General features: G+C 42.2%; 1 protein-coding gene across 1 annotated transcript in view; it reads right to left on the bottom strand.

Annotated features, from left to right (window-relative positions):
* The window catches only part of ITIH6 (inter-alpha-trypsin inhibitor heavy chain family member 6), a 43,109-nt gene that overhangs the window by 5,431 nt on the left and 24,016 nt on the right, over positions 1–13,662 (bottom strand). The window contains exons 8-12 of the mRNA XM_067464149.1: positions 10,523–10,694; positions 7,477–9,264; positions 4,284–4,310; positions 1,547–1,576; positions 298–348 (exon numbers count right to left, since the gene is read on the bottom strand). Coding sequence (XP_067320250.1) covers positions 298–348; positions 1,547–1,576; positions 4,284–4,310; positions 7,477–9,264; positions 10,523–10,694 — 2,068 coding nt within the window. The remainder of the gene's footprint in view (positions 1–297; positions 349–1,546; positions 1,577–4,283; positions 4,311–7,476; positions 9,265–10,522; positions 10,695–13,662) is intronic.

Below are 13,662 nucleotides of genomic sequence, written 5' to 3'. Positions count from 1 at the left end.
CTGTAGACAATGGAACCAAGAGAGTTTAATATCTCTAAATTCTCTCAATATAGTTTCCTTCCTCATGTTTGCTTTTATCCAATCTCCAATATTCTTCTCTCTTAATTTTTTATCTAATATATTTTTTAATTTTTTGGGGAATTTTTTATCCATTATTATTGGTGTTAGTGTTGAACTTTCTGATAATAATAATATTTCCTTGTATCTATTCCAAATTCCTATCACATTTCTCACCAGATTTCTTTAAAGGGGATTCGTGTGGGAATTTTGCATAATTGGGGCTGGGGAAGTTCTTACCCCAAGAGGAGAAGGTGAAGAAACCAGTGTTGGAGGAACCTCCCAACGTATCTGAAAAGAAAGGAGCAGAATTACAGTCACTCAACAATAGACAATCTTTGTTGTTGTTTGATTGTTTATTTGTTCAGGCTCTTCCGACTCTTTGTGACCTCATGGACCAGCCCACGCCAGAGCTCCCTGTCGGCCGTCACCACCCCCAGCTCCTTCAAAGTCAAGCCAGTCACTTTAAGGATACCATCTATCCACCTTGCTGGTTGGCCCCTCTTCCTTTTTCCTTCCATTTTCCCCAGCATCATTGTCTTCTCTAAGCTTTCCTGTCTCCTCATGATGTGGCCCCGGTGGCGCAGTGGGTTAAACCCCTGTGCCGGCAGGACTGAAGACCGACAGGTCGCAGGTTCGAATCCGGGGAGAGGCGGATGAGCTCCCTCTATCAGCTCCAGCTCCTCATGCAGGGACATGAGAGAAGCCTCCCACAAGGATGATAAAAACATCAAATCATCCAGGCGTCCCCTGGGCAATGTCCTTGCAGATGGCCAATTCTCTCACACCAGAAGCGACTTGCAGTTTCTCAAATCGCTCCAGACACGACAAAAAAAAATGATGTGGCCAAAGTACTTCAACTTTGCCTCTACTATCCTTCCTTCCAATGAGCAGTCGGACTTTATTTCCTGAAGTATGGACAATGTTAGGCACCAAATATAACCCTGCTGTACCCTCACCAACCCATCACTTCAGAGTTTCAGATCATCAGCCTTGGTGCAGATACAATACCAATAGTGAGGAACCTGTGACCCCTCCAGTTATTGTTGAACTGCAATTCCCATCATCCAATGATCAGGAATGATAGGGAAAGCAGTCTCATTACATCTGGGAGAGCCATATGTTTCCTTTTCCTGATAGCCAATGGGTATTGAAAAATATTCTCCAATGCTAAGCAAGTTTAAAGAAGTGTACTATGTGGGACATCTGGCAAGAAAGGTTGTGGGTGTTGCAGTTCCTTTTGGGGACGCCAACTCATGAATCTGACAATCTGGCTGACTATCCCCCATTGATGCACCCACCCAAGAAGAGTCAGAACAAAGCAAGCCAGATGGGAGGCAGCATCAGAACAGAAACAGCTGGATGGGAGTAGAGGTGGATGCAATACTAATGGAATCACAGGCAATAGCGATGACTGGAACCCAGACTTGACTAGCCTTTCTGTTGGACAAACATAGTCGATTCTGCCAGCTTATATGTGGAAATGTACCTGCATCATTGTCCAGTTCTTCTGAGAAGTCTGAAAAATAAAATCTGATTTCAGGGATGGGATTTGTCAACGTTTAGAGAAGCAAAACCCCTTTACGTGACTTCCCCACAGATTCCCAGGAGTCTGAATCCAGTTCATGGAGTTGCGTTAGAGCAGAGGTTCTCAACCTGTGGGTCCCCAGGTGTTTTGGCCTACAACTCCCAGAAATCCCAGCCAGTTTACCAGCTGTTAGGATTTCTGGGAGTTGAAGGCCAAAAACATCTGGGGACCCCAGGTGGGAACCACAGCATTAGAGCAAGGATGGAAAATGTGACCATCCAGAAGCCGATAGATTGAACTCCCATCAGCCACAACCAACATGACCAATGATCAAAGATCTAAGAACTGGGGGCCTGTATCTGAGAGATCCACATTGGCTCTCTGCCCCTCTTTAGGCTACTTTAAATGTCAGTGGGTCTGTCCACCCCTTTATAACCTAAAATGGTCACCACCCCACTCATAAGGCATTGTTTGATTAGAATTACCTTTACTTTGGTTCGTTTTCCAGCTACCAGGAATAACCAGCTACAATGGGCCATACTCCAAGCTTTCCTGGTCATGAAGTTAAGTGATTAACTGTTGCATACACACGTATAGGTCAACCTCATGTATAAGTTGAGGATAGGGTTGGGGGTCAAGTTATGGATGTTTGTGTGACTTGTGGGCAAGTCAAGGGTAAAAACATCTCCTGTGCTATTCTAATAATATAATATAATATTATAATATAATATAATATATATTGTATATACATATAATATTTATAATGTAATGCAATAATAACAATATGATATTATCTATATAAATAAAAATGTAATGTTTGTTTGTGGGATTAACCTAACTCAAAAACAACTGGATGAATTGACACCAAATTTGGCCACAAGATACCTGCTAACCCAAGGAGTGACCATCACTCAAAAATTGATTTGTCATTTGGGAGTTGTAGTTGCTGGGATTTATAGTTAACCTACAATCAGAGAGCATTCTGAACACCACCGATGGAATTGAACCAAACTTGGCACACAGTTCTCCTGTGACCAACAGAAAATACTGGAAGGGTTTGGTGGGCAGTGTCCTTTGGTTTTGGAGTTGTAGTTCACCTACGTCCAGAGATCACTGTGGACTCAAACAATGATGGATCTGGACCAAACTCTACACGAATACTCAATATGCCCAAATGTGAACACTGGTGGAGTTTAGGGAAAATAGAATCTTGACATCTGGGAGTTGTAGTTGCTGGGATTTATAGTTCACCTACAATCACAGAGCATTCTGAACCCCACCAATGATAGAATTGGGCCAAACCTCCCACACAGAACCCCCATGTGGGCCACAGCAACGCGTGGCAGGGAACGGCTAGTAATATAATATAATATAATATAATATAATATAATATATTGTATATAATATAATATTTATACTATAATGTAATGTAATATAATAATAACAATATGATATAATTATATATTTATATTACATGTAATATTACTAATAATATTACAATATATTGGTATGCTGCAATATGAAAATGTTTAATGCTGATATTGTACTATGCTAATAACATAATATATTGTGGGCAAGTCAAGGGTAAAAACATCTCCTGTGCTATTCTAATAATATAATATATTGTATAAAAGGTAAAGGTAAAGGTAGTCCCCTGACATTAAGTCCAGTCATGTCTGACTCTGGGGTGTGGTGCTCATCTCCATTTCTAAGCCGAAGAGCCGGCGTTGTCCGTAGACACCTCCAAGGTCATGTGGCTGGCATGACTGTATGGAGCGCCGTTACCTTCCCGCCGGAGCGGTACCTATTGATCTACTCACATTTGCATGTTTTCGAACTGCTAGGTTGGCAGAAGCTAGGGCTGACAGCGGAAGCTCACGCCGCTCCCCGGAATCGAACCTGCGACCTTTCGATCAACAAGCTCAGTAGCTCAGTGCTTTAACCCACTGCGCCACTGGGGGCTCCTTAATATATTGTATATACATATAATATTTATAATATAATGCAATATAATAATAATAACAATATATTATAATTATATATTTATATTACATGTAATATTACTAATAATATTACAATATAGTGGTATGCTGCAATATAGCAATGTTTAATGCTGATACTGTACTATGTTAATAATATAATATATTGTATGTAATATATACCTTGTAAGCCGCTCTGAGTCCCCTTCAGGGTGAGAAGGGCGGCATATAAATGCCGTAAATAAATAAATTTAACTATATTTGCTTTGAATTGTGTTTCCTGTAATCCTTCACTTAGATTGTCTGGTGAAAAACAGAACTGGGATCCTGTAGCTTTATTGGTGCCTTAGGAGAGAACATTTCAGCAGGCGTTATTGATATATAAGCAGGAGCCCTGACTGGTGTTTCACCAGGCAACCCCATCTTTCCCCACTGGCTCTCTTGACTAGACCTGAAGGGAGATGTAGGCTAGAAAAATCTAGAAAAGATGGTCCGCACACAGTTTACATCAGGGATGGGAACTATGCCATCCATAGCTTTCATGTGGTTCACCAAATAGCCCATTTCCACTCACTTCCCATCCATTTCCTAAATAAAGACATTATTGATAGGGCCTCTCCAGATGACGGACACATTTGGGAAAGCTTTTAAAGAAATGAAATATGCTACCTTCACCACCATCCCACTGCTCCCAATAATATCTCTGACAGCAAAGTTACCTGAAATGTCATCGTAATCCAGGTTTACTGAGGAGGAAACAAACAAGCAAGAGCTGAGAGGTTGAATTATTTGGAAAACAAAGAAACTTGTGGCACAATAAAGATTTAAGGAATTTTATGTGGCACATTTATTTGGGATGCCCAACCAAAGCTGTTAAAGGTATCACAAGATTCCCTGGCTATAGGTGTTGTTTTTGCAATAACAGATACCTTTAGTAACTCTGGAATCTGGAATTAGTTGATTAAAGATTTTTATATATATATCTATATAAATAAAAATGTAATGTTCGTTTGTGGGATTAACAGAACTCAAAAACCACTGGACGAATTGACACCAAATTTGGATACAAGACACCTAACAATCCAATGTATGTCCTTCACTCAAAAAAACTGATTTTGTCATTTGGGAGTTGTAGTTGCTGAGATTTATAGTTCACCTACAATCAAAGAACATTCTGAACCCCACCAACGATGGAATTGAACCAAACTTGGCACACAGTTCTCCCATGACCAACAGGAAATACTGGAAGGGTTTGGTGGACAGTGTCTTTTGGTTTTGGAGTTGTAGTTCACCTACATCCAGAGATCACTGTGGACTCAAACAATGATGGATCTGGACCAAATTCTACACGAAGACTCAATATGCCCAAATGTGAACACTGGTGGAGTTTGGGAAAAATAGAATCTTGACATTTGGGAGTTGTAGTTGCTGGGATTTGTAGTTCACCTACAATCACAGAGCATTCTGAACCCCACCGACGACAGAATTGGGTCAAACCTCCCACACAGAACCCCCATGACCACCAGAGTGGGCCACAGCAATGCGTGGCAGGGGATGGCTAGTATATATATAAAAAGACATTTTAATATGTGTATTTATAGAATGTTTGTTTTAATTATGCTGTAACTTGTGCCACGTGTCTAGGGCTGTGTGATGTACTGGCGAATAATGTGTGCATTATTGTAGGGTGGCCTTTTGCAGCTGGCAAATTGTAATTTTGTCAGCGCCAATTGTTTTTAAGTGCAGGCCAAGATCTTTAGGCACTGCACCAGTGTGCCGATCACCACTGGGACCACCTTGACTGGCTTGTGCCAGAGTCTTTGTAGTTCTATCTTTAAATCCTCATATTGTGTAAGCCTTTCTTCTTCTTCTTCTTCTTCTTCTTCTTATTATTATTATTATTATTATTATTATTATTATTAAAGAAAGAATGGTGCAAACAAGAAGACATTGCCCCATTTATCCTAAAATAGCTGACTGACTGGTGGGATCTGGTTTGTGAAAAGTTTGGAGGATGACGTACTTCAGATCTTTCTTACTCAAGAGCCCCAGTCCCACTCACTGGTTTTCCCCATTGGGCAGGTGAGCAGTCTGTAATGGGACTGGATGACACACAAAGAGTCATTCCCAGATCTCAAGTTGGACAAGCAGAATGGAGTCTCCGAGTTACAGAACTCGGAGAGACAATGGCCACCAGACTGGCTTCCTTTTCTATTAACTTAATGTTTAATTATTTATAACTACTGATTTTGATATGCATTTTATTGTGTTTAATTATAGGCATTGAATATGTGCCAGCTGGAAGCCGCTCTGAATCCCCTCCCCCCAGGGGGTTGAGAAGGGCGGGGTAAAAATACCCCAAAATAAATCTATATAAATAAAAATGTAATGTTTGTTTGTGGGATTAACAGAACTCAAAAACCACTGGACGAATTGACACCAAATTTGGACACAAGACACTTATCAGGCTAATGAGTGACCATCACCCATAAAAACACTGAAAAACACAGTGGAAGGGACTTAAAAAGCCAAAAAACCATAAATACATTACAACGCATGCGCAAAACCACATATATACACATATACACAAATATATACACATCTATATGGACACATATAACACATATACACCAAAAGGGGGGAGGAAGGGGAGAAGGAAATACAAGTTGAGAAGGAAGGATGGAGAGAAGGGAATAAAAAAGTGAAAGAAGGAAGAGAGAGGGAAGGAAGGGAAGGGAAGGGAAGGGAAGGGAAGGGAAGGGAAGGGAGGGAGGGAGGGAGGAAGGAAGGAAGGAAGGAAGGAAGGAAGGAAGGAAGGAAGGAAGGAAGGAGAGAGGGAAGGAAGGAAGGAAGGAAGCATGAAACCAAAGAGCAAAGGAAGTGAGGAAAGAAAAAGGTAGAGAAGGAAGAAAGAGGAAGGGAAAGAAAAAGAGGAAGGGAAAAAAGGAGAGAAAGAAAGGATAGAAAGAGGGAGGGAAGGTTGGCCACAGCAACGCGTGGCGGGTACAGCTAGTAATAAATAAATAAAGTTTGGGCACTGAAATCTCAGATTAGTTTGCCTTTGTAACCCTGTGTTTATAGTTTATTTCTGTTTAGAGATGACACTATAATGAACCTTCTTTCTAGCCTGCCCACTTTCCCAATAGAGTGAAGGAGAATGGGAGAACTATCAAAATCTATGAATAGGTTAAGAAGAGGAAAGCCAAGGTTCTTGTGGGTTTTTTCGGGCTATAGGGCCATGTTCTAGAGGCATTTCTCCTGACGTTTCGCCTGCATCTATGGCAAGCATCCTCAGAGGTAGTGAGGTCTGTTGGAATTAGGACAATGGGTTTATATATCTGTGGAATGGCTGGGGTGGGGCAAGGAGCTCTTCTCTGCTGGAGCTAGGTGTGAATGTTTCAACTGACCACCTTCATTAGCATTTGAAGGCCTGGCTGAGCCTGGGAAAATCTTTTGTTGAGAGGTGTTAAGATGTGCCTGGTTGTTTCCTCTCTGCTGTTTTGCTGTTGTAAAAGAGCAGAGAGGAAACAACCAGGCACATCTTAACACCTCTCAACAGGGGATTTTCCCAGGCTCAGCCAGGCCTTCAAATGCTAATGAAGATGATCAGTTGAAACATTCACACCTAGCTCCAGCAGGGAAGAGCTCTTTGCCCCAAACCAGCCATTCCACAGATATATAAACCCATTGTCCTATTTCCAACAGACCTCACTACCTCTGAGGATGCTTGCCATAGATGTAGGCGAAAAGTCAGGAGAAATGCCTCTAGAACATGGCCCTATAGCCCGAAAAAACCCACAAGAACCTAGTGATTCCAGCCATGAAAGCCTTCGACAATACAGAGGAAAGACAGTCTTTACGCCTCAGGGGAAGCAAAAATGAAGAACTAGTTCTCCTGTTGTTAGTACTCACCAGGGTGCCCCCGAGATGTAACAAAACTATACACAGCTGGTGGGTTTAAGGATTCCACATACTCCATGTCCAGGTCGGTGGCTGAGCGTAACTCGGACTCACTGGGTAGGAGGAGGAGGCTGATATCGGAGGAAGGTGTAGTGCTGCTAGGGAAGCGTCCAGGGCCTTGTGACCCCATTCTCTCTGTTGTTGAGAATGTAATTCCAGGTGCTGGGCCCCATAGAGTAGTGCTGTTATGTGGTGGCTTCTCTGTGCTCATTTCTGCAGCAGGGCCACCCTTGGGAGTCGTCTTACTCCCAGTCACGTTCCCTGTCTCCATTCTCAGAGTACCTTCCTGCCGTTTTGTGTAGTGTTGGTGCTCAGAGGTGGGCTGAGGTGTCACCTGAGGTTGCTCTTGGACACTAGTGTTATTACCCAAGATCTTCACACTGCCAGGAGGATGCCCCGAAGTGGGTGCTGCATTGGGGATGCCGAGCAAGAGCACCTTGGAAATAGCTGTTCCTCTGGTCTCCATTCCAGAGTGCGGCTGAACTGTGACCTTAGGTTTTCCAGCCCTGGTGGGAATGGCTTTAGGAGTTTTGAGAGGTGGTTTGGCGGTCTTAAGGGAGGCTTTCGTGGACCCATGTGATACAGCTGGGGTCAGAGACTTGGAAATCAGTCCTGGAAGCGCTGTGGCTTTGCCGCGGCTGGGTACCACTTTGGTGCGGCTGGATACAGTAGGTGCTGGGGAAATGTAAGGAGTAGGGTTGACAGTAGTTGTATTAACAACTGATGGCAATGTAGCTCTGACTACTTTAGTAACTTTCTTGGCAGGAGCTGGGGAAGTAGTAGTATGCCTCACTATTCCCTTGAGTACTTTCGTGACCCCTGGAGCACTGGTAGCTCCAGCCACTGGGGTAGTAGTTTTGGTAACTTTAGACAACCATGGTGAAGCAGCCGTTCCCAAGGCATGAGGAGTGGCCTTAGGACCTTTGGTTACCCCAGGAGGGATGGTCACTTTTGCTGGCTGGGCCTTATCTTTGTGCGCATCTGGCCTCACCACTATCAGAGAGGTGACAGGTGTGACAAAGTTGTACTTGAGGGACAGGTTGGTAGCTTTTTCAGTAAGCAGACGCCGGGTGGCTGTGTCATTGGCCCGGAACCGGGCCTGGAGCAGGTCCTGAATGGTGAAGTAGGCCCAAAGCCTCTGCACAAAGTGTCCAATCTTGTTGGCATCCCCAGAGCAACCAAAGGGAGTTGCTTCCGTAGTGTTGGCTGAGATGTCATTTTCCAAGCTGAGCGGGCCCTCTTGGCCGTGTCCTGTGGTGCGTACCCGCAGCTCTGTTACTCCTGGCTTCACCTTCCCAGCTACAACAAGCTCTGAGCCTTGGAAGTAGTTGGGGAAGAGGTTCTGAGTAAGGTCTTGGGCCACTCCATCCAGATAGGCCAGCTCCACATCATATAGCAGGGGGCTGGCAATCTCATCGTAGAAACCCTTCAACTGCAAAGTGGCATCAGCGTCCTCATATATACGTCGGGCCACGCCACGGTTTTCTAGCGAGAGGCGCCTGAGCAGCCCATAGTCAGCATCATCACCAAAGGCCAGACCAAACAGGGAGATGGTGCCCTTCAGAGCCTGCTGAGCATTAGACAAAATGCGGCTGCCAGCTGTCACTCCAGAAGTGGGTTCACCATCCGTCAGGAAGATGATCAGTGGGATTCTCTGATCCCTCATAATCTTTCCAGCCATCAGAGAACTCTGGTTGAACACAGAGGCAGCTGCAAGCAGAGCTGCATTGATGTCGGTCCCTAAGGAGCAAAATGCCAAGGGAGATCAGAAGACCGTTGTCTGAAGGAACAGATGACTAAGCATGCCTGGGTGTCATTAGCGTAGCTTCCAGCATATAAGACGACCCACAACTTTTTCAGTTAAAATATAGAGTTTGGGATATACTCGCCATATAAGACTACCCCTCTTCTAATGCACACCAAATAAAATTTAAAAAACATCAGTTTTGATTTCAATATGGTAATTTTCCTATTACTGTACCTCCTTCTCTGCCTCCCAGATCTTGCACATGCGCACCTGCACCGCTTCACTGCAGTCTTCAGGAGCGAGACCTGAGAGGCAGAGGAGGAGGTACTGTAATAGGATACAAGGGCAGGGCAGGCAGGTAAAAGAGGTGTGTTATTCTGGGCCCAGAACCACTCTATCTCTTTTTCCATACCCCGGGCACACCGGACGCCTGCAGCTTGCTCTGCCCTTCAATTCACTTCACTTATTCCCGGTGAGGCGCCCATTCACCTCACCATTGGGACCGCATTAAGTCCACGAATCCTGATGAATTGATTTTCTTTTACCATACTTGTACAGCATTGCCCTTAATGCTTTCATACAGTCACTGCATACGGCAGGGACACGGCCACTGCCATTTTTTGAGCTCCCCCCACAATATGCAGCAACCACAGATTCTCCAATCCGGATTGGAAGTCGTCTTATAGAGCAGTCCCCGCTCTATAAGACGACTTCCGGCGTATAAGACTACTCCTAGCGTATAAGACTACTCCCAGCATATAAGTCTACTCCCGGTGTATAAGACGACCACTGACTTTTGAGAAGATTTTCTTGGGTTAAAATACTTATATTCCAGAAAATACGGTACTTATATGCTAGAAAATACAGTACTTATTATTTCATATTTTCATTTATACTACCACCTCTTCTCGAATGATCTCAAGATCTCCACCAGAGAAGGGGTGGGGTATAAATGTAAAAAAACAAACAAACAAATAAATCAACAGATCTCCACCATCCTTTATCCTCACAACCACCTTGAGAGTTCAGGCCAAGTGGGATTTGTCCAAGTCTAAAATTGGGATCTCCTAAATTCTTGTTCTGAGTTTATCAGTTGTAAAAGTAAGTGATGGCAACTTGCACCTACTCTGGCTTAGGCTCCTAAAAATAAGAATGGGAAGTCCAGAAAACTGAATGAAAGCATTCCCTAGAATGACCGTGTGACCTTCCTGCCCACCATGAATCCCCATAACCTTCTTGGTCTGAACTCACATCCATCTGCTTCCATCTTGCTGACGTAGTCTTTGGCCTTTCTGATGTTTTGTGGAGTAGCTTGTATGGATTGGCTGGGCTTCCACACATTCACTGTGTCAGAGAAAGTAACAATGTTGAAGAAGTCATCTTGGTGAAGGTCGCTTAGTATGACATGCATTGCCTTCTTGGTCTGTAAAGCAGGGGAAAGGGGTTTAATTACTCAAAAGCTCTGAAAGGACTCTTACATCAGTCTTCTACAACTTGGTGGGTCTACACCATCATTCATTCACAACTGGGAAGGAAGGTACAACCGTAGTAAGAGGATGTTAATTTGAGTAGCATTCCCAAAAGGCAAGTGACTATTCTTGGAACCTTTCTGATCACAAAGTCCATGATGCTGAAAGCAAAAATGACCCCTTTGTTGTTTGCTTGTGTGAGCTCTAGATCACACCATATGAAGAGAGGAAAGTTATCTTAAGACATTTTACTGAAATATAGTAAAAATCAATTCCTACCAACCCAATTCAAAGTGGGTACTTAAATACAGGTTGAGCATCCTTTAAAAATAAAATTAAAAATAAATCAAAATTCAACATTGTACACATGGGTGGCTGAGATAGCAACACTTTTGCTTTACTGATGGTACAATATTGAATGAAATTATATTGAGGCTATGTGCATGTGGTGCATATGAAATATGAGGCTTGGCCTCATGCTAGCCGCTCCGAGTCCCTTAGGGGAGATGGTGGCGGGGTATTAATAATAATAATAATTATTATTATTATTATTATTATTATTATTATAAGAGCAATCTGTGCATATTGCAAAACAAAAGAAAATATCAATATGGTTAAGAGAGAAGATACCGCCTTTGAAAAGATAATAAGAGAAAAGGGGGAAGGAAAGAAGGCACAGGCCAGCAAAATATATACAATGCTAATAGAGGCCGATGGATGTACAATTACGGGATTTGAAAAGTATGTGGGAAATGGAGTTACAAATCTCGGAACAAGAAATGAGAAATGTGGTAGAGACAATAAGGATGGAAAGGAATACTAAAGTACGAGAAACGAGGAGGAAAATATTGCACAAATGGTATCGTACACCCTGCCAATTAGCATACCACTATAAAAAGGGGAGTAGTCAGTGCTGGCATAGATGCCACAAGAAAGGGCACTTTATGAACATGATGTGGGAATGTGAATATGTACAAGATTTTTGGCAGACTATACAAAATGTGTCAAATCAAATACTAGGAAATGAGTGGGTCATAACAAAGGAATCAGCGGTATTAGGAAAAAGAGAGGAAATGGGAAATAAAAGAAGCAATAATTGAATGTGCACAAGCAGTAATAGTATTAGGATGGAAAGATAAATCAAAATGGACAATAAATAAATGGTACCAATATATGGTGGAGCAAATGGAATTTGAAATTATGAATGTGAAATTAAATGATTTAAAAATCAATGAAAATTGAATGAGAGAAATGGAAGTTAGATGGATGAGGGTAAAGAACTATATTATGAATCATTCCGGAGATCAAGCCATAAGAAATAAGATGCAAATGTTATATAGCATACAGGATGGAAATGTATAAAGATAAAGAAATCATGATTGTCTCAAAAAGAAATGAATATGTGAAAGAAAATAATCCTCATGTTGGTGGTGGGAATTGTAAATGTTTTGTGTGTGCACGGTATGTATTTTTTGTATTGTAAAATTAAAAAGTTGTTAATAATAATAATTATTAATAATAATAATTATTATTATTTCATGTTTAGACTTGCTTCCTCACTCCAAGATATCTCATTTTGCATATATATTCTATAGAAGTGGTGTCAAACTTGTGGCCCTTCCAGTGTTTTGGACTTCAGCTCCAACAATTCCTGGCCATGGGACAAGCTGGCTAGGGCTTATGGAAGTAGGAGCTCGAAAAACCTGGAGTACGTCTGTTCTACAGGTACTCCAAAATATAAACAAATCTAACAAAGGAAACATCTCTAGTTCCAAGCATTTCAGATAAGGAATACTTAACTTCTATCAGCCTTAAAATGGTACTCAAAGTATTGCATTGTGTGCTATAGACCAGAGCACTTTGTCTGAGCACAGTTAAAATTTCTTATCATTAAAAATACAATTATCTATATAAATAAAAATATAATGTTCATTTGTAGGATTAACATAACTCAAAAACCACTGGATGAATTGCCATCAAATTTGGCCACAAGACATCTAAAATTCAAGGAGTGACCATCACTCATGACCATCACATGTGTGTGTGGGGTGTGTGTGGGTGGGGAGGGGTTGATTTTGTCATTTGGGAGTTGTAGTTGCTGGGATTTATAGTTAACCTACAATCAAAGAACATTCTGAACGCCACCAAACATGGCATACAGGACTCCCATGGCCAACAATAACAGTAGAAAGGTTTGGTGGGCATTGACCTTGAGTTTGAGAGTTGTAGTTCACCTATATCCAGAGAGCACTACAGACTGAAACAATGATGGATCTGGACCAAACTTGGCACCAATATTCCATATGCCCAAATGTGAACACAGATGGAGTTGGGCGGAAATAGACCTTGACATTTGGGAGTTGCAGTTGCTGGGATTTGTAGTTCACCTACAATCAAAGAGCATTCTGAACCCCACCAACAACAGAATTGGGGTAAACTTCCCACACAGAACCCCCTCCCCTCGTGACCAACAGAAAATACTTAAAGTCATCCAGTCCAACTCCCTTCAGCAGAGCAAAAAAACATAATCAAAGCCCTCCTGACAAAGAACCATCCAGCCAAAGATATAGATAGATAGATATGATTCACACACATGGAGCTATAGTATCATAGATTTGAAAAGGACCCCTGAAGAAGGACAATGATATGTTGCATGTTCCAGAGTAGGCAAACTAGACAATCTCCACATCAACACTGGCAAAGAAACAGCAACAAAAATACTGTTTACCCACAAGCATAAAGACATTACATATATTAGAAACCAACACTTTCTCATTACTTTATTTTCCAGATCACCAAACTGGGCCACAGCAACGTGTGGCAGGGGACAGTTTGTAACAAATATAGTAGTGAACAGTTCCCTACACTTTCATGACATTCAAAATCTGTTGGTCCCTCTGCCTAATGAAAGGGCCAGCCATT

Source organism: Anolis sagrei, chromosome 2, assembly GCF_037176765.1.
Source record: "Anolis sagrei isolate rAnoSag1 chromosome 2, rAnoSag1.mat, whole genome shotgun sequence".
NCBI lineage: Eukaryota > Metazoa > Chordata > Lepidosauria > Squamata > Dactyloidae > Anolis > Anolis sagrei.
Note: the sequence above shows the minus strand (reverse complement) of the source record. Positions and strands in the feature narration are given on the sequence as shown.